The following is a 20,424-nucleotide window of genomic DNA, read 5'->3' as shown; positions in this document are numbered from 1 at the left end:
CAATGATTCTCACCATTGAAGTTTCTATTTCTCTCTCTCTCCCTTCCTCTCTGAAATAAATTAAAAAAATATAAATAAAAACACCAACATGAGAATATATATGCACCACATATTCATTACGGCACTATTTACAATAGCCAAACTATGGAAACAACCTAAGTGTCCATTGATGTCTGAATGGATGTAGAAAATACGGTGTACTACATATGCAATGGAATAGTATTCAGCCATAGAAGAATGAAGTCTTGCCACTTGTGACAGTATGATGGATCTTGAGGGCATTATGCCAAGTGACAGAAGTCAGACAGAGAAAGACAAATTAAAAATACCCAAATGAGCTCACAGATACAGAGAACAGATTGGTGTTTGCCAGAGGCAGGGGTGGAGGTGGGGTGGGTGGGTGTCATGGGTGAAGGGGGTCAAAAGGTGAAAACTTGCAGTTATAAAATAAATCATGGATGAAATGTACAGCAGGGTGACTCTAGTTAATAACACTGTATTACACATTTGAAGGTTGCTAAGAGGGTAGATTTTGAAAATTCTCATCACAAGAAAAATGTTTAATAATTGTATGGTGAGAGATATTAACTAGGCTTATTGTAGCTATTGTTTTGTATAAACACCGAATCATTATATTGTACATCTACAATGAATATAATCTTATATGTCAATTTTATCTCAATAAAGAACAGTATGACCGTTCCGCATGGGGTACCTAGTGGAGTATGCAGTAACAGACAGAGTCCCAGCTCTTGCACAGGAGGGACCGGGGAGGTGCTTATTCTGTGGGACCCGGGCTAGGACTGAGTTCCAACCCCTGCATTACCTGGACACCTATGATGTGCATGTTGCCTGGCTTCCGTATGACAGAAGTGGCAAGCATTGGATAACTTCCGGGGAACAGAGGATTGGGGTGGTGATCAGAATCTCTGGGGAACAGGGTGAGGAACATGTCCTCTTTAACTTTCAAAGAAGATTCGGCTGCCTCCGGCTCTGCTTGCTTCCCCCGTGCAGTGGGCCTCTTCACCCTCAGGCCTTTTTGAGCCTACGTGTGCAAGGAGCTGTGCGCTCCTGCGATGGGATCTCAAGGCCACCAAGAAAGCCAGTTCGGCCTCCCTCGGTCTGTGTGGCGCTGGAGGCTGCGTTTGACTCAGTTATTCAGCGAGTATTCACTGAGTGCCTACTATGTGCTTGGCACGATGCAAAGCACTGGGGACATTGCTAGCAACGAAATGGGTGAAAATCCCTGCCCTTAGGACCTGTGTGTGCTGGGCAGAGAAGGCTAAAATCAACCAAGTTAAAATGTAGACTATGGTAGGTGGTGACAAGTGGCAAGATGCCACTGAGATGCGCTGGGTCTTTTGAGGGAAGATGAGGGCCTGGGAGGTGTTTGGGTCACTTGCATAGCTTTAACCTAATTTAGCGTGAGAGCTAAAGATGGCACTCGGATGGTGCCTTTGGGGACAGAGTAACCGGGCTGTAAAGTTTGGTCAAGTTCCTGTGCCCTGAAGGATGTTAGGATGCCTCAGAAATCTGAGAAAGACAGCTTTGCCCAAAGAAAGAAGACAGAGCAAGGGAGAGCGATTCTGCAATGCAGCAAATTCCCAGCAGGTGGCAACAGCTTCCTGTACATTCTCCCAAGCCCTCTGTCACTACCATCAGTAAGTGAACATTCCTGGATTTAGGAGTGAGCAAGGATGTTTCTCTAATGTTCCCCCTTCCCTCTGTGACAACCCCTCCCTACCGAACTAAATTCTTTTAGGAGTGAGCAAGGATGTTTCTCTAATGTTCCCCCTCCCTACCGAACTAAATTCTCGGCTAGCAGCAACACCCAGACACAAAGCAAACCCCCGAACACATAGGGGTTAACCAGATCCTTCCCCATCCAGGAGAGCCAGATGTTTGAAAATTCCACCCCCGTGTGAGGCAGCCATGGGCAGAACGATGCCTTAGCAATTTCCTCCAGCCAGCATCCCAACGGTCAATACCTGCCGTCGCTGGCAGTGTGGCCAAGCGCCGCCTGCAGCATGAGGGGCAGCAGCTTTTTCTGGCAAAACGCACGGCGGGACTATTAAGTGTGAGATAATTGTGAGGGGAAATATGACCGGCGCTGGCGTCTTTTAATATACCTAGCACTTTATCTGTATTGATCTGCTTCTGCTGGAGAGGAAATGCAGAGTTTATCTACCTGTCTGTGCAATCAAGTGTGTGGCTGGACCTATTGGCAAATTACAGGAGTCCCGCCAGGATCTTGCCTTTTAGGTTCTAATTTCCGTACACATGGCAAACAGGAATAATCAGCGGAGTTAATCAGCACTTGATCTCCCAGGTGCGGCGTGTGTCCAATATCCTGACACCCTGACGACAGGCAGGCAAGAGGAATTCCCAGCTCTTGCAGGGAGAAAGCTCCACAGTGCAAATCACTGAGGAGTCAGGGAGAGCGGCCATGGGCGCCTTAGGGCCATGGGAGACATGAACGTTAGAAAGACAACGTGACCAAGCAGTTCTAGAAGCTACTTGAGGGCCAGTTCTTCTTCTTCTTCTTCTCTAAAATATATTTTTATTGATTTCAGAGAGGAAGGGAGAGGGAGAGAGAGATAGAAACATCAATGATGAGAGAAAATCATTGATTGGCTGCCTCCTGCATGCAACCTAGGCATGTACCCTTGACCGGAATCGAACCTGGGACCCTTCAGTTCGCAGGCCGACGCTCTATCAAACTGGCTAGGGCGAGGGCCAGCTCTGATGCCAACGAGGGTGGGGTGAGCGCTCTCGGGACATACTTTATAAACCCACTTACTCATAGAATGTCGTCCATCCCGTTTCGTCACTCTTGGTGGCGAGGAGGCCAGTGTTCCCGTCGTAGGTCATGAGGCCAAGCTCCAGGGTCTGCGTGGCCACGACTTTGAGGCCCCCGTTGGTGCCCACAGTGAGCGTGATGATCTGGTTGTCGGGCATGAGCAGGTGGCGGGCGACGCCGCTGCTGTCCCGCCGGATCTTCAGGGAGTTGCCACTGTTGTCGATCAGCTCCGTGACGTCGTTGTCCGCGCTGTAGGTGAAATTGTACAAGTGCTCCCCCGTGACCAGGCTCACCGTGTACTGGTGGATGCCGTCAGCGTTGAAGACATACAGCTCCTGCTCCCCGGGGGAGGCGGCCTCGTACTGGTTGAAAGCGTTTAGCACGGGCTTGTTCTTGCTGACCGCCCTGATCCGGATGTTCCCCAGGTCCGCGATGTAGATGGTGCCGTCGGGAGCCACGGCCAAGGAGGACGGGGCGTTCAGGATGGCATCCGTGGCGTAGGCGTCGTCTCCCGAGTAGCAGTTGCAGTTGACGTCATTTTTGCAGTCGCAGTCCGAGGCCGCGCCTGCGAGCAGGCAGATCTCCCCGTTGGTGGTCACCTGGCGCAGACGGTTGATCTTCTTCTCGTCCGTCTCGGTGATGTAGAGGACACCGGTGTGGGAGATGGCGATGGCACTGGCCGACTCCAGAGCGGAGTGAATGGCTAGCTTGCTGAGCGAGTAGTCGATGCCCGGGACCTGGCAGTGCATGGGGCGCCCCGCGATGATGCTCACCTGGTGGTTCTCTGTGATGCGCAGGATGACGTTGTTTTCCAGGACGTACAGGGAGTTGTCCATGGGGTTGACGGCAAGGTCTGTGGGCCACTCCAGGCGGACCTGTGGGTGACACGGTGTCCGATTAAAGAACAGCATCTAATGTGCCCAGTGTTTACCTGTGTCGGACACTTGTGTTGTTTTTAAAAAAAATATTTTTTATTTCAGAGAAGAAGGGACAGAGAGAGAGAGAGATAGAAACATCAATGATGAGAAAGAATCATTGATAGACTGCCTCCTGCATGCCCCCTATTGTGGATCGAGCCTACAACCCATGCATGTACCTTTGACCGGAATCAAATCCAGGACCCTTCAGTCCGCAGGCCCACACTCTATCCACTGAGCCAAACAGGCTAGGGCCACTTGGGTTGGTTTTATGCAGCTGGGGAAAAAGGACTTTTTACTAACACCCGGTATGGAGACCCGCCCATCATCAAACCCCTTGCCCACTGCCCATGATGATATATACGACAGAGAAGAAGAGACTGTGTAACACATATCTCTTACTGCAGTGGTTCTCAACCTTCCTAATGCCGCGACCCTTTAATACAGTTCCTGATGTTGTGGTGACCCCCAACCATAAAATTATTTTCGTTGCTACTTCATAACTGTAATTTTGCTACTGTTATGAATCGTAATGTAAATATCTGATATGCAGGATGTATTTTCATTGTTACAAATTGAACATAATTAAAGCATAGTGATTAATCACAAAAACAATATGTAATTATATATGTGTTTTCCGATGGTCTTAGGTGACCCCTGTGAAAGGGTCGATTGACCCCCAAAGGGGTCTCGACCCACAGGTTGATAACCGCTGTCTTACTGTATCGTCAGCTGTGGCTAGAGCAGGACACTATCTCTCCCAGGATGTTCATCTCAGCCCCAGGTGATTAGGCCAGGGTCAGAGTCATCATACACGACTGTACCGGTCGTCCACTGCCCAAGGGGCTAATGTGACCCAGCTCATATCCTGCTCACCGAGCCGTGGGCTGGAGGAAGCTATGTTCATTTTAAGACGACCCCTTTATCTAATTCACAGAAAGAAGCTGTGAGGTTTGGAATGTGGCCCTGACTCAAGGGCAGCCCCTGCCCAGGCTGGCCAGCAAATTACAGCTTGGGTGTTTGCTTGAAAAAATGAACTGGACAGTCCTGGCCGGTGTGGCTCAGTTGGTTGAGGCTCGTCCCATGCACCAAGAGGTTGCTGGTTCAATTCCTGGTCAGGGCACATGTCTGGGTTGCTGCCTTGATCTCAAGTTGGGGGTGTGCAGGAGACAGCCAATAAATGCTTCTCTCTCATTCATGTTTCTCTTTCTTTCTCCCTCTCCCTTCCTCTCTTCTCTCTCTCAAAATCAATAAAAACTAAAAACAAAAAACAAAAAAGAAAAGAAAAAATGAACTGGACAAAACACATTTCTTCTCTGTAGAATTTGAAATGAAAATCTCAGTGGAAAGTTGTCAGTTTGTTGTAGAATTTGAGCTGAAATTAATGAGGTTGACCGAGGGTTGAAAGGCCCCTGTAGGAAGGGTCAACATCTATCTACGACAGGTTGTTAGTCCAGTTTCCTAGGCTGTCTAGCTGAGTGAGCCGGTGTTCTCTGCCGCAGCAAGAGCCCAGACTAAAGAATATCACTTGGGGGCATCGTGTAGAGGGCTCTGCTCCAGCTATGACTGCACAAAATAAAGGTTTATGTAGTGAGGATGCAATCATTTCAGATTAACAGGGAAGTTCTGATGGACGTATAACACTGCACGGTACATTCTCAAACCTGCAATAATGATGGAGAAGAGAGGCAATTACACAGGAACTCCTACCCTGTAATCTGCCTCGGCTGCAGTAGGCACCAGCTCCACTTTTCTGAGCAGAATCTCTCTCTCTCTCTCTCTCTCTCTCTCTCTCTCTCCCTCATCCTACCTGACATTTCCCAGTCTGTCTTGCTGCCTAGTTCATCTCAAGCCTTTTGCAAACACACCTGTGATCTCTATCTATATCTCCCCCTTCCCACTCCACTCAGACAGGTTGCTGGTGAGAACTTCAGACCAAGAACCAGGTGTGGCTTAGTTAGTGATGAGAAATAGAGAGAGAGAGTCCTACCTGGGCCACATCCATACTGGAGTCACAGCTCAGTGGCCGGACGGCAGTGAGGTCATTCGAGCCCAGCAGGGTGGAGATGATTCCATTCTGGTCGACCTTCCGGATCATGGTGGCATCGACGAAGTACATGAGGCCATTCTTGTCCACTGCGATACCTGAGCAAGACAAACGGGGGGAGTGCGTCTCTCGGCAAGGAGCAGGGCTTGTGGGGTGAAGGTGGGGATGCCCTACTGGGCCTTCCCTTCTGGAACCTTACTGAGAGGTTATTACACTCAGAGCAGTGGTTCTCAGCCTTCTAAGGTGACCCCCTTTCTCATGAGCACTGCGTTGAGATCTGCATAATTCCTGGGGTGCTGGCTGTATCATCACTGAACTGCAGAACAAACCTTGGGCTGCAAATGAACCAAGGCTGCAAATGAATGGATGGGGAAATAACGTTGCATCTGTTCTTTTTTGGAAAGCAGTTATTTCCCAAGTTCCTTGCTTGAAAAATTATTGGTGGTAAATTACTTGACTACCCTTCACGACTGATTGCAACACTGAGGTTGAGAAATAATGATTCTTGCAGCCACACACGCGCCATTCAGAGTGTACCCTCCAGGAAGTATTCCCCATGAAGCCCTGACTTCACCTAGCGCATCAGCACCTTGGGGGAACGCAGGTCCCAGGACCACCCTTCCCCCCCTAAGACACAGACAGAGGCTTCTAATTCTTTTGCATCTTTATTCTAATGTCCACACCCAATGCTTCTTACCAGCTGCTTTCAGGGTAGCTAAAACTGGTGACAATAATTGGACCTTCAAATGATTGTCCTTAACCTTAATTATCTATCCCTTTTCAAATAGAGATCCATTGGTTCCAAGAACTCCTCCCACCAATCCCAGGTCCTTGGAAATTATGCCCATTCTTACTGGGCATTTATAAAATGTCAGGCGCTGTGCTTTAGACTTTGTGTGCACTATTGTCTAACAGGAACATCTGGGAGAGGTTGGAGGCCACCCACTGGGCTCTGTGCTGTCTCCAGCCCACACAGCTAGACCTCTGGCTCCTTCCGACTCTGTGACTGGCTGCAGTCAGAAATCTCCAGGAGCAACCACTTTCCACTTGTAGCATATGTGGGTGGTGAAGTTTACTTCAAATAAAACAAATACACTTCAAAAAAGACACTCCCCCACACACCAAAGCAATCGATCAGAGTTAAGCCATTCTAGGGAAAGCTGTGCTTAGGAGTGCCTGGGCTCGGCCGAGCTCCAATAAGGAAAGCCAAGCTCGTGGCCAGCTCTCTCTCTGGGGCGGGCTTCCTTCCTCTGCAGGCGTTACCTCGAGGGCTCATGAGGGTTGCATCCACAGCCTTCCCTCCGTCCCCACAGCGGGCCTCATCAAAGGGCAAGCATTGCTCTCCAGTCCCTGCCACGACCTCCGAGTTCCCGGCCAGGTCTTTAGCTCCGCTCAGGGACTTGACTCGGTAGATGCGCCGACTGTTGGTGTCAGACACGTAGAGAGAGCCGGACACGGGGTCTACTGCCAAGTAGTACTTGTGTGCTGGGTTGTTGCTTTAGTGGAAGAAACACAGAGAGAAATGGGAAAGGGGTGATTCAGCTGGCCTGCTCGACCGAAGAGATGACAAAAATCCTAGCATGACTGTAACCATTGCCAATGTCTTTCCACTTTAGTGAACTGGAAAGGATCTACCATATTAACTTAGTGCTTTAACACACCATGGTTTTTAGCTACTTCTAATTGGGCTTAACCTGCTCCCGCCATCAGAGAATCTATCGCTTCCCATCATGCTAGAGTACCATTGCTTCATTTAGCCGATGCGAAAGACCCCACTCTGGTCCTTTGTGTGTGTGTGTGTGTTTTGTGTGTCAGCCTCCTTGATCCCTCCGTGGGTTTAACATGTTCTCAAGGGGATCTAGGGACACTTCCCTGGGACAATGTTCTCTTTTTAATCCGTGCCTCCCCAGTGCCTCTGAGATACTGGATCATTCATCCCGCAGCCGCTGGGAGTCTTCCTGGTTTTGTAATGGGAGGCACCCCAGCCCTCAGCCTCAGATCTTCGCTACTAGTTCTCAGTGTGGACACGAATCAAGTTCGTGTGAAGGAGTGTGATGCCCTGCGGATACCACGTCCAGAATCTGAATTACTGGGGTTGGAGACCCAGTTTTTAAATCATGGGTAATAATGAGGTCACAGGTATGGACCAAGATGGGCCAGGGCCCTAAGCCTCCTCAGGAGATAAATACCTTAGGTGTGTGGAATGTCTTAGGAAGACATCAAGCCTCAGAGACCTAGACCTCTTTCTCTGATCTCCTATGTGTTACTGACCAGGACAGAGGAAGATTTGTGGACTTGGCTCAGGAATGAGACACAGAAAACTCCAATTCAACTCTGACTCAGCTGGTGACCTTAGGTAAATCTTCTGGCTCTGCTGGGTCCTAGATTCCTCGTCATGAAGAAATCAAATCAGACCACTCGCATGTTCCTTTTGGCTCAAACCCTACAGCTTCTTCCCTTTGCACTGTCTGTTGCTGTTTGGAGGTTGAGGCCAGAATGGGTACTCGTGCCCCTCCCATGCTGGTTACTAAAATCACTGCCTCCGTGATGCAAGCAGTGAACACTTCTCCGCCCTAGTGTGACAGATGAGGTTTTGGTGCCCTATGCCTAAAATGAACACAGGCTTTTTTTTTTTTAAGTTATTTTTCAACTGAAGTTTGGCATTATGGGAAGGGAGGAGCTGGGAGAGGTGAAGGGTGGGCGAGGGTGGTAACAGTGTTGGATGCCTGTGTCTTGTAGACACCAGCTAGTAAACGACTAATTAAAACACCCCCGTTTGGGTTCTTCCCTGATTTAAGGAAGAAAAGAAGAAGGAAGCTATTTTTAGGAACAATCTGTGAAGCGAGACCATCTTTAATTCCAGCTTCTCCTCAGGTTGCTATGAAGACACATAATTGAACTAGAAGTCAAGGTCTTTCTAAAATTCCAGCCTAGATAACTAGTCTGGAAGGGAAGGCTACCCAGATCCCTTCCTTTCTCTTTCCTTTTTTTCCTTTTTTTTTTGGCTATGGAGAATATCCATATATACACAACAAATGAGGGTAGAAAGGGAGATATTTGTGCCATTTTTAATTAGATGCTTACTTTGTTACTGAGTGGACAGTAGCTGGCGTGGCCAGCAGAAGGATCGGGGCTTTGCACATCTGTGCCTATCTGTGAGCAAGATTAATTAATTCTGGACTTTCTAGGGAGCCTGACTCAGGAGGCTTTTCAACATCTCTGGCAGAGAGCAGACAGTTGAGGGTGTGGGGCTCCCTTCTCTGGGGCCCCCTTCTCCCCATGGCCTTTGCTCATTCCCACCAGGATTCTTGCAGGAAAGCTCAGCTAGACACACAGACATCCTTCCACTTCTGTGGCTAAGGCGAAGGGCCAGTGGGGTGAGTCTGAAGAGGGGTGTCCCTCCAGGTTGTTGCTGCTGCTTTTATTATTTGATCCATTGGGGTGCCTATGACCAGCCAATTTGGGGGTGCCTGAGAAGAAGGCAGAGGACTCCTCCTATGCATTGCAGCTTTCCCACTGACTGGGATGATTGTGGGTATCTGGACTCCACCCTTTGGCTAATTTTGACCTAACATCATGAAGCACCTTCCACATTTCATTTTAAGGCGCAAGGGAGAGGCATGTCTCTCGAGTATTAAAATACATTTCCCCTGAGTATTAAAAAGCTTTGCTTTTTCTCTTCTCCCAAGTAAAAGTGAGATCATTTTTCTTCCAGAAAGCTCATGCTACATCCATTTCAGTGCGCCCTGGGGCAACCTGGACTTGTCCTAACTTTGTAAGGGGAAGCTCCCCAGAGCCGCAGGCACACATATGTGTGTTGGTACCAGTGTGATTTTAAATGCTAACCTTGGAGTGACTGAATGACAAAGGCTATTGAGACAAAAAGTACTCGGTCTATACCCTTCATACTACTTAAAAAGTGACTGAACTCCATGAAAATACCCAATGCATCCAACTGTTGGATTCATTCTGACCAGCAGATTGGCAATTAACTTGTTTTTTTAAAAAAATGACCATATATCCAGGGGGAAAAATCATTAATGAGTTGAAAATGAGTTTTTGACCCGTTTCCAGTTCATTAAAGCTTTTGTGAACCCAGTCCAGCATTTACAAAAGCCAGAAGTTTGCCTCGACTGTTTAGCCCAATTACGGACCGCACTGAGCAGTTGGGATAAAAGTTCGCTGAGGGTTCATTATCTTGCTTTTGCATCTCCCAGAAATTCTAATTACTGTCAGCTTATTTGGTTGCTTTTTGACTGCATTTCATAATTGCCAAAGCTTATCATATCTACAACACACAATCAGCACATAAAAAAGGGACTATATTTGGTACATAAAAATATACAACATTACATAAGAAGCACGAAACAGAAAGCAGAGACAAGGAAGCAAACGAACCATATCAAATTATACAGGAAAGAGTTTTTTGTCTTACCTATGTTTAAACTCTTTATTTCTTTATAGAAAGAAAACAGAAGGAAAAAGAACAAACAGTTAGCTGAAGAACTGATGATAAAACAAACATCACATTTTCGTTTATTTATTTATTTTATAAAGGGACCGAAAATAGGCCGTCTTTTTCTCCCCGCCCCTTCTAGCTGACAGCTCCTGGCTCAATTTCCTGGGAAGCCCCCTGATTTGGAATTCCTCCTGGCCATTGGGAAATCTAGGCAAGAATGCCTGCATTCCTGGACCAGCAATGTGGCTGTCACACAGGTGGCAATGGGTAAGAAAGGTCTTCTGGCCAATGGAGGGATGGCAAGCAGGTGACCTCTTGCATGCCAACACCTGCTGATGAGTGATGGCTGCGGCGGGACAGGTGCAGAAAGATTCTGAAGCCAAATTCAAGCTCAGCTATAAAGAGCACCGTGACTCATCTGTAACATCTGCCCCGGGTGTGTGTGTGGGGGATCCTGGTGCCACCTGGGCCACCTACTTGCCATCGGTGCATTACAGGGTGGAGTCAGTACCACCCAGGAGAAAGTCCCTGCCCACACCCAATCTTAGTTTGGCAAATACTGTCAAACCCTGAGAATCACAACCATTTCCTATGCCTGCTCCCTGCCACCTTCCCTCTCCCCATCCGGCGTTCTTCTTAAATGAAATTCATAGGTAATCAGATCCTATTGTCATCGGAGCCAAAGACCTTTCCTTTTTGGAAAACTAGTAAAAGTTTTGCTGTTTGTTTTTTTTCTCTTAAGAACAAAAAGACATGGCAAGTTCAACAGGAAAGTGGCTGGAAGTTAACTGCATTAGAGAGAAAAAAAGAGAGAAACTGCTCCCCATTCCCGAGGCCTCCAGGCTAAGGCAGAAGGAGCCCCACCCTTCTTTTGCTTCGGGCTGAGGGAGGAGACTTCAGGGAAAGAACAAAGAGGGTTTGAGGCCTGACTCCTGCTCAGGTGCTGCTCAGGCCTCTGCTGGGGGCCATCATTAGTGGTGGGTTTGCACAGGAATTACATTTTTATATTTTATTCCAACGTGTTAGTTTTTGCAAAAAAAAAAAAAAGTTAATTAAATGATGCTGATAACTCCTGAGCTCTGACTGACATGGTACAATTTGAGATTCATTCTGCAAAGCCTGGTGCACCGGGGCGGCAGCCGGGAGTCTGTGTGCCTGTTTTATATTGCTTAATGAAAGTGAAATGTTATCTGCCACCAGTGGTAGTCATATTTGGCTCTTAATTATTGCAATATCAATTCCACTTTTTTTTTTTTAAAGTCAAGGTTTTGTAAAAAGACTGGATGGGATTTGGGTCTGCAAACCTGACCTACTTATTGCCTAAGAACATCTGCTTTAAGTTGAATAAGATAGTATCTATGTTGGAGGAAGGAAAAGGGCAAGGGTGGGGGACCAAGTCACTGAGAGTACAGAGTCTGAAAGATCACATGGACATGAGCTCTGGTGAAAGGCTGAGGTCACTGCTATTCCAGTCTAGGGCCATCAGCAGAGTGGGTGCTTAGCAAGAAACCAAAATAACAGCATCGTTGGGTCTATGTATCCCTATGTTCAAAGCCCAGGCTTTGTGTCCGTGGCCTCAATAACACCAAGCTTTTAGGCTTATGCTTTGAGGAAAAAGTGGTGTCTCAGGTTCAAGAACGGAGATGGATTAGCTCTTCACACGGTGGAGTCTCAATGACTCCCCTGCGGACCTTCAGGGTCTCTCTGAGCGTTCTCAGCTTGCCTTGCAGAGCACTCATCAGGCTGTCTTGTGATTTATGTGTGTGTGCTTGTCTTTGTTGTGAACAGAAGAAGTAAATATGGACATGACTTATTCCCATGCTGCTGATTTTTAGGAAGGAGTCCTGGAGAGAGGTAGACTGGGCAAATGGGTTCTTGAGTGATGGAGAGTGGGAATGAGGCTGGGTAGACCCTGCCTTGGACTGGTTCCAACCCCTCATATTCTACCCAGAATCACAAAGCTGCAATCAGCTGTTGTCTCTTTCTTTTTTTCCTTTTTCTGGACATGACTTATTCCCATGCTGCTGATTTTTAGGAAGGAGTCCTGGAGAGAGGTAGACTGGGCAAATGGGTTCTTGAGTGATGGAGAGTGGGAATGAGGCTGGGTAGACCCTGCCTTGGACTGGTTCCAACCCCTCATATTCTACCCAGAATCACAAAGCTGCAATCAGCTGTTGTCTCTTTCTTTTTTTCCTTTTTCTAAAAAAATTTACCTTTATTGTTGAGTTTGTAAAAAATTGGGATTTTTTTTCTTGAAAATGTAACACTTTTGCCCATAAAACCATCATGTCCAGATTTTTTATGTACAATATGTTCAAAGTTTATTTTGATAGCTTTAATAATCAAAAGACTGTTCAAGCTATTAATTTGTTCTTCAGTCAGTCCCACTAAATAATACTTTTTAAAATTTATCTTTAGTGTTGAAAGTAGTACAAATGTCTTTTTTTTTTCTCCCATTGACCCCCTCCATCCTGCACCCACCCCTCTCAGGCCTTCACTGCTCTATTGTCTGTGACCGTGGGCTATGCAGCTGTTGTCTCTTTCTATTCCAACTCCCTCCATGCCACGGAAGAGGGTGGAGTTGGAATGGCCACATTTTTTGTTTGTTTGTTTTAGTTGTAACTAAATAAAAGTGAGTTGGGACACACTTAGTTTCCTTTTAGGGAGATGTACTTATGTGGTTGCTATGTCCTCCTTGCACCATCTTGTTAGGTTATTGCTGGACACTCTGGCTAGGAAGGACTTTCAGGAATGCCCCTTCCCTGTTGAGCTGATTCATCTCCCACCCTGACGGGAAGTGCGACGCCCAGGGTAGAAGTCACACTGCACTATTACCAGGACATCAGTGACAAACTGGCTGATGAGTGTCGGTCCAAAAAATATTTAGATTATTCACTGCACACAAAAACCTGAAATGCTCAGAAATACTATGAAAGAAGCTTGGTGAAGTTTTCCCAACATTGACAATTCTAACAATTCTCACGACTTTGCCCATAATCAATCGTTGAACATCAAAGAAAAATTTCTAATTTATCAGCACTCTGAAGCAACTTTTGACCAGCTATACTGAAGGCAAGACTGAATCTCTCTCTCCTCTTTTTATAGATAATGATGTTACAAAGTCATTGTCATGTTAAGAGACAATCAAAGAGGATGCAGTCAAAAAGTGTAGGAAAACAAGTATCCTGGACGTGTATGAGTAGTTAATTAATAAAAAATTTAGGTTATTTTTTCTGAATTTTGTGATATTTGGAGTAATTGTCAGCTTTTCAAAATCTGCAGTTGCTTTGGTTTCTTTTCTCATCCTAAATAATTTCAGTTTCATTCTGAAATTGCACGAAACCTAGGTCTGTCTTTGGTAAAAGAGCTCTTTGAAAACAGAGCCAAGAACTGCCCAAAGTTTTATGGTGATGTTGTTGTTACTGCTATTCTATATTTGACCTCCTGAGCTCCGTGTTTATACCCTGACTACACAGGGCAAGTGTCTGCTCTCTAACTAGAACCATCTTCCTCCTGAACATCCTGTGTTGGCATCCAGCAGGGTCTGTCCTGGTTGGAACTCTCAGGCAAAGCTTATCTTTGCCTGGTGAGGCTTATTCCAATTTCTGCTGCCCTTGCCCTCCTTCCGAGGCTCCCTCTTTCTCACATCTCTTCCCTCTCCAGCACTGACACCCCTGAGCCAGACATTCCCTCCCCTGAAGAGCTTCCCCAATGCAATGATGCCGTTGAGTCACCCCAACAGCACCATCAGAATCTCAGCATGGCAAGTGTTTTAGTTGGAAAAAAACATAATAAATATCATAATATAACTTTATTTTTGGGAAATTTAAAAAATAGACTTTCAAATATTATGAAAAGTGCAAGAGTCTTATGTTTGCCAAAGGGGCCACATTAAGTAAAGCAACAAGACACTGTTCCCTCCCTTATCAGTTACTACCTTATATTGGGGTCCAATTGCTAAGATAGTCTCAAACTGGGGGGGAAGGAAAGATTTGTCTAGGGTAGAAATTCACCCTAAGATGGAAGTGACTGACATTTATTCTGCTCCACAGGGCTCAGGTTTTCTAGGGATCACCTGGAGAGGGTGATAGTTATAAGAAGGGAAATGGGCTACAACAGGTCATGTCAGGCTTTTGGGGGAAGTGAATGTTGAAAATGTCTCCAGTGCTGGTGGCACTGAAGAAGGCTTTTTCCAGCATTGGACGTTTTCCAGGTGTGTTTTCCATAGGCAAAGGAAGGGAGAAAGACAGCGAGAGCACACGGGAACGTCTAAGTAAAATTCTGATTCAGAGGCACGGCTCTGGGGTGGGTGAGCGAGAGAGGGATGGGCACTGGCTCCTGAAATGGAATCATTGGGCTGCCAGCTCACAGTGGAGAAAAGACATAAGCAAGACAGGTCCCTCCCTCCCTCCTCTCTCCCTTTGAAGGTTACTGTTTTGAAGAGCGGGGATTGACAGCCCTTTGTTTTCAGGTATGTAGTGGGAAGAAAAGAAGAATCAAACCAGTGTTCTTGTAAAAGCTTAACTTCTAATCATCTCTGGATCCCTGGCTGATGAAAGCAAGAACATGTCCAAAGGCGGTTAAAAAGGAAAAAAGAAACAACAAAAACCATATGGCTGTCGAGGGAAATTGGTAGTTCCATGCCCTCCAGCCATGTCATTGTCACCATGTGGTTGTGGCATGGCTCTGGGTGGGCCCTTGGCTGGTATCACTGATACTGTGGCCTCTACAACTCTAAGAGACACGGAACCAAGGGCAAATTCCAACCAAGGGGAGGACACTGGTTTGTGTCTGCCTTAACTCAAGCCACAGGTCTTGAGCTGCTGGTGTGGATCAGATACTACTCTAGGCATCAAGGGGCAAAGATACCCAAACTGCCTGCTCCACAGAAACTCACACACTAGGGCCCTAAGATTTACACAGGAATACCTAAAAAACAAGGCAGTGAACACTGTCAACTTTTGTGGAAAATTAGACAAAGTGACCCAGACGAGGTTGAGAATTATTTCCACTAAGGAGATCGGGCTTCAAGGAAGAAGGGGCCTTCAAATGGAGCCTTAAAGACGGGCTCGGTGATGAGGTAGAGAAGGTATTGTAAGTAGGCTGAGGGGCAGGAGTCAAGGTTGGGAGGTGGGAATGCAGCTGGCAGGTGCTGATTCAGCGCTGAGCAGGAAGAGCAGTGACAAGGAAGAGGTGGAGGGCGACAAATGCCAGTGAGAAGCGTGACCCTCATGGGAAAGCACAATGCTACCTTCAGCGCCCTGCCTCTTCTCCTGGGTCTCCATGGCCCACAGGAGGCCTGAGAAGAAGAGGACTCTCCTGGGACAGAAGAGGAAATAAACATCTTGGGAAGGGGACCTCCTCGGGGAGCTCTAGGAAAAGTGGTTTGTCTGGCTGTCAACTTGGCAGGTTGAGTTTATCCAGCCTCTTCCATTTTGCCTCCTTCTTCCTCTCATTCATTTTTTGGTTATTACACCTTCTTATTCACATGAACTCCCCCTTTGTCCTTCTGTGGTGGTTGGTTGCTGGCTCTTCTAGACACAGTTTGAATTGCCTCACTTGCCTGGGTGCCCATCTCAGCCTGGAATGGCTGCTCTTTGAGCTTTGGTTTCATCCCTGTCTGGACCTCAGAGCCCAGCATAGGTGTGGCTCACCATCACACTCAGGAAATGTCCACTGGACCACAGAGGTTGCAACCTGCTAGGCGTGGAGCTGCAGTTTACTCCTTTCTTTTTACCTCTCCCAGGGCCTGGCACAGTCTCAGCTCCCAAGAATACTCAGCAGCACTTGCTGGTGCTCAGGTCATTGATCTCTCTCCCAGAAGGGGCCTCAAAGATATTAAAATGCAACAGCAACCTGTGACTTCATCTAAGTCCTGCACCTGGGAGCTGAGGCTGCTGCAGAAGGGACCACCATCCCGTTAATTGCTCAGGTCAAAATCCTAGGCATCACCCTTGATTCTTCTCTCTCTCTCTCTCTCTCTCTCTCTCTCTCTCTCTCCTCCTCCTCCCATTCCTTATATCTAATCAATCAACAATTCTGATCAGATTTATCTTGAAAATATATCCCAGTTAGAATACTTCCCCATCTCCCTTGGTACCACCCTAGTCCATATCACCATCACCCAAGTCCTGGACAACTGCTACAGCCTCCACTCTTGCAGTCTATTCTCCACACAGTAGCCAGAAATGTCTCTAAAAAATGCAAATCAGATCACATCAACTCTACCCACTTTCTACTTTCACCTCCAATGGTTGTCCATTGCAATAAGAATATGATCCATTCTCATCAACATGATAATGAGACCCTGAAGCATTAGTCCCCTCCCTACCTCTCTGACCCCCTCTGAGACACTCTCCCCTGAGCTCACCACCCTTCTGCCATATTGGACTTTATTCGTCCATTAAATAAACCAGGTTACTTGCTGATATGAGGGCTTCTGCACAACTTCTCTCTGCCTGGAACCCTTTCCCCCAGATCTTCCCGTGGTTGACCTCATCGTTCAGGACCCAGTTCAAATGTCACCTGGCCTGAGAGGATTTTCTGACCACTTTACCTTATGTAGCTTCCTCATTCCTCCTCCATTCCCATTATAATCAATATCCCTTAGCCTGTTAGGTTTTCCGTAAAGTATTTAATGCAACTTGCAGTTATGTTTTAGTTGTCCACATGATTTGAAGTTCCGTATCAGACCACAAACACATGACTAGGACTTTGTTGGTTCCTATCTATGCCCCGCCTCCCCCCGGGCCCCTTCAGCCAGCCAGTCCCAGGCACAGTATACATTCCCCAAGTATCTGTTGAATACATTTCTCCCCTATTTATAGACTTCATCTCTCTCTACTTACAGATCCTTCTCAAGGTTCAATGGCCTAAAATCAACTTCCCTGGAAAGAGAGTTTCTAAGAAACTCTGTTCAGCACAGGGGAGTCTGGGCTTTAGACTTAGCAGCAAGCACTGAATCTACTGGGGAAGGGGGCAGGAGCTGCCTAGCATGGCCTATTCTACGTCATCCTAAGTCACATCCTAGTGAAAGTGGGAAGATGCAGAGAATTTACAGAGAGCTCACACATAGAGCTGCTCAACATAAACGTGTGAACCAGTAAATAATTATCGGTGGTTCTCAGATGTTGACAGGCACTGGAATCTCCCACCGAGCTAGTCAAGGATAAAGGATGCCTTGGCCTCCTCTAGATCGACTGAATCGGTCCTCTGGGGATGGGCTCCGAGAATCTGTATTTTTAAAAAGTGCCCCTTTAGAAACCACAAAAATGGACCAACAGCTTCGAGCAGCTCTTTCACTGTCTGGTGTGTATTAGATTCAGGCCTGGCGGTTTGATAACACATAGCTACCCGGGTCCCAACCCAAACACCAGGACTGACATTGCTTTTCTTGTTTGTAACTCAGGTATTGACAACTGTCTGAAATGCGTGTGTGGTGTTTTACAGCTACACAAAGCCTTTCCCCAAACCCTCACTTGAGTCTGGTCCTAGGTTTCGAACCTCAACCCATCACAGGGAATGTCTATTCTCTGGAGAAGCCCAAATGCAGCCACCGATTACCCATGGAGCTGTGTGGCTGTGGCAGCGATAGAACAAACGACAGCGTCTGTGTGGCCGCTTACCGTAACTCCAAGATGCTGGTCACGTTGCGGGAGGGATAGATGCGCCGGATGTAATTAAAGTCGCCAACGAAGAGGCTCCCATCGACGCCCACAGCCAGAGCCACCGGGGCCAGCAGCTTGTTGCCTTCGGCGAGGCCATTGCAGCTGGGGCAGGAGATGCTGCGGCGGCGGCCGTTGCCCATGATGCTGGTGATGATGGCGGGCTGCTGCGTCAGGAACTGGTTCTCCCCGGTGCCCTTGTGCAGGATGCCTGCGGGCGGTACAGAGGTGGCCGTGCGGCCCTTAGGGAGACACTTCTATCGGCCTGCTGACGGGACGGGAAGTGATGTGGGGAAGATTCCCTTTGCTGAGAGATGGGATGGGTAGACCCCGGGCTATGGGGTTGGGTAGGATAACATTTGTAGAGATAATTGAAGAGTTGTGAGGTAAATGAGTGCATGATCTGGGAAAACCAGCCCAACATTCTTTGACATTTAAAAAGAGAAGGTGGGAAAACCGGTGAGTATTTGGGCGTTTGATGAAACTGGCCGAGGGAAGGGGAGAGACTACCAATGAAATGGAGAGAAGGGTCCGGGAGAGAGGAGGCCGTGTTTGAGGAAGGGAACGTGCTCACATACCACTCTTAACATTGAGGATGTGATGCTTGTCCAGGGACCAGCCGCCGAGGTTGGACGGGTCCAGCTCAAAGCCCTGCAGGAGGGCGGTCCTCTTCTCCCACAGGATGAGGCTGGGGCAGGTCTCATACTCGAACCCCACCGACACTGAAAGACAAGAGGGGAGGGCCGGCAGGGATCGGAGAGTTGACTGATAACAGCAGAGCACTCCTCAGGCCCGGGAAACACGCGTTCACCCCAAGACCCAGCCCGCTCCCAAATCCCGCCCAAGGAGGCAGCTGATTGCTCTTCTCCTCACGATCCCACACGATATTAAATTCAAATTTCAAGCTGAACTCCACCTTGAAACTTTACACAGTAGCGCTCCGCGGGGATGGAAAGACCTTTCCGAAGAAGAGCTGGCTTTCAGAAATGAGCCCAGTGACGTGGAGGCAGGAGCTGAATCATTTAAGAACCGATGCAGCTCTCCTTCCAAGATGGACAGGAGAGACCATCTCCCTCAGCCCGCTGTTCGCGGCATGCATTTATTATAGTTTTGTTATTTATTTGCAGTCGCTGGGAGAAAGGCCTATGGAAGTTTAGTGGCTATTTTTATTGATTTCAGAGAAGAAGGGAGAAGGAAAGATAGAAACATCAATGATGAGAGAGAATCATTGATCAGCTGCCCCCAGCCCACAACCCGGGCATGTGTCCTTGACTGGAATCAAACCCGGGACCCTTCAATCCACAGGCCAGTGCTCTAGCCACTGAGCCAAACCGGCAAGGGCTTAGTGGCCCATTTATCAGGAGACTGGAGGCAGCAGCCTGGGTGAGTGGTGGCACTCGGAATGTTCACTCCGGATTCCAGAGGGTGCTGGGCGACTCAGGCACTGGACCCAGCCGCCAGTTCCGTGGCAAGTTAGTGGGGAACAGAACCCAGAAACTGCAAAAACCCCAGTGTTTGCTGCAGGGACAAATGGGAGAGAGAAGCAGGAGATGAAGGGCTTAGTCCTCACTCTGCTCCGGCTCAGACCTCCTCGTGGCTTCCCTTTCCCACATGGAAAACGGAGCAAGTGAGGCCTTAATTTCTCAGAGAGATGCAGGAAGGAGACACGAGATAGAACACCAAGAGGCCGTACATTTTTAATTGGAACGCTGCTTTCGAAAGATGAGCCACTGTTATTATTGCGATTCCTACTACATTAAATTCTTAACTGTGTGTGTCACCTTCGGGGATTCTTGCAGCTTCTTTTAAATCCTGAGATATAGGAGTGTCGATAGGAACAGAAGATGCATTTGATCTTTTTTAGAAAAACCATATATTTCCTAGCTTGTCCTCTGAAAATTCCAAGAAACAATGACTGTCCCAGCAGCAGAGAGAATTGCTAGTGCCTGGCTTGTGGCCTTGAAATATGATTTCTCATTAAAAAGAATCAGGGCTCCTTGAAGATATAGTCAGAGCAAGAAATGAACAAGATGAGGCCTGGCCATTTTATCACACCAGCTAGAAAGGAAGGAACAAGAATCTACTGGGGTCATGTTGAAAGAATTTGGGAGTCAGCTTGAAGAGGCTTCCAAAGATGGTGCAATCTGAGCATTAGTAAAGAAAATAACTTCCATGGATTAAAACTACTATATTAGAGACACTTCACTCTATGAGTTCAGAATGGTATTTTTATTTTTATTTATTTAAAATATATTTTTATTGATTTCAGAGAGGAAGGGAGAGGCAGAGAGAGATAGAAACATCAATGATGAGAGAGAATCATTGATTGGCTGCCTCCTGCATGCTCCCTACTGGGGATCAAGCCTGTAACCTGGGCATGTGCCCTTGACTGGAATTGAACCCAGGACCTTTCAGTCCACAGGCCAATGCTCTATCCACTGAGCCAAACTGGCTAGAGGCAGAATGGTATTTTTAAAAAACAGTAATTTGCCACCATTAGAGGATGTTAAAGAAACGGACTTATTATACTGAAAATC

The 20,424-nt window shown here is 47.3% G+C and overlaps 1 protein-coding gene across 9 annotated transcripts in view; it reads right to left on the bottom strand.

Annotated features, from left to right (window-relative positions):
* TENM2 (teneurin transmembrane protein 2) overlaps positions 1–20,424 on the bottom strand; it is a 1,214,660-nt gene that overhangs the window by 41,313 nt on the left and 1,152,923 nt on the right. For all 9 annotated transcript variants that reach the window (XM_005870581.2, XM_005870582.2, XM_005870583.2 and 6 more), the window contains 6 exons: positions 18,466–18,609; positions 17,849–18,098; positions 10,200–10,220; positions 7,028–7,260; positions 5,708–5,862; positions 2,801–3,675 (listed from right to left, as the gene is read on the bottom strand). In XM_005870581.2, the coding sequence (XP_005870643.1) occupies positions 2,801–3,675; positions 5,708–5,862; positions 7,028–7,260; positions 10,200–10,220; positions 17,849–18,098; positions 18,466–18,609 (1,678 nt within the window). The remainder of the gene's footprint in view (positions 1–2,800; positions 3,676–5,707; positions 5,863–7,027; positions 7,261–10,199; positions 10,221–17,848; positions 18,099–18,465; positions 18,610–20,424) is intronic.

This window comes from Myotis brandtii, unplaced genomic scaffold (assembly GCF_000412655.1).
Source record: "Myotis brandtii unplaced genomic scaffold, ASM41265v1 scaffold32, whole genome shotgun sequence".
NCBI classification, from domain to species: Eukaryota; Metazoa; Chordata; class Mammalia; order Chiroptera; family Vespertilionidae; genus Myotis; species Myotis brandtii.
This window is presented reverse-complemented; position numbering and strand designations above follow the sequence as displayed.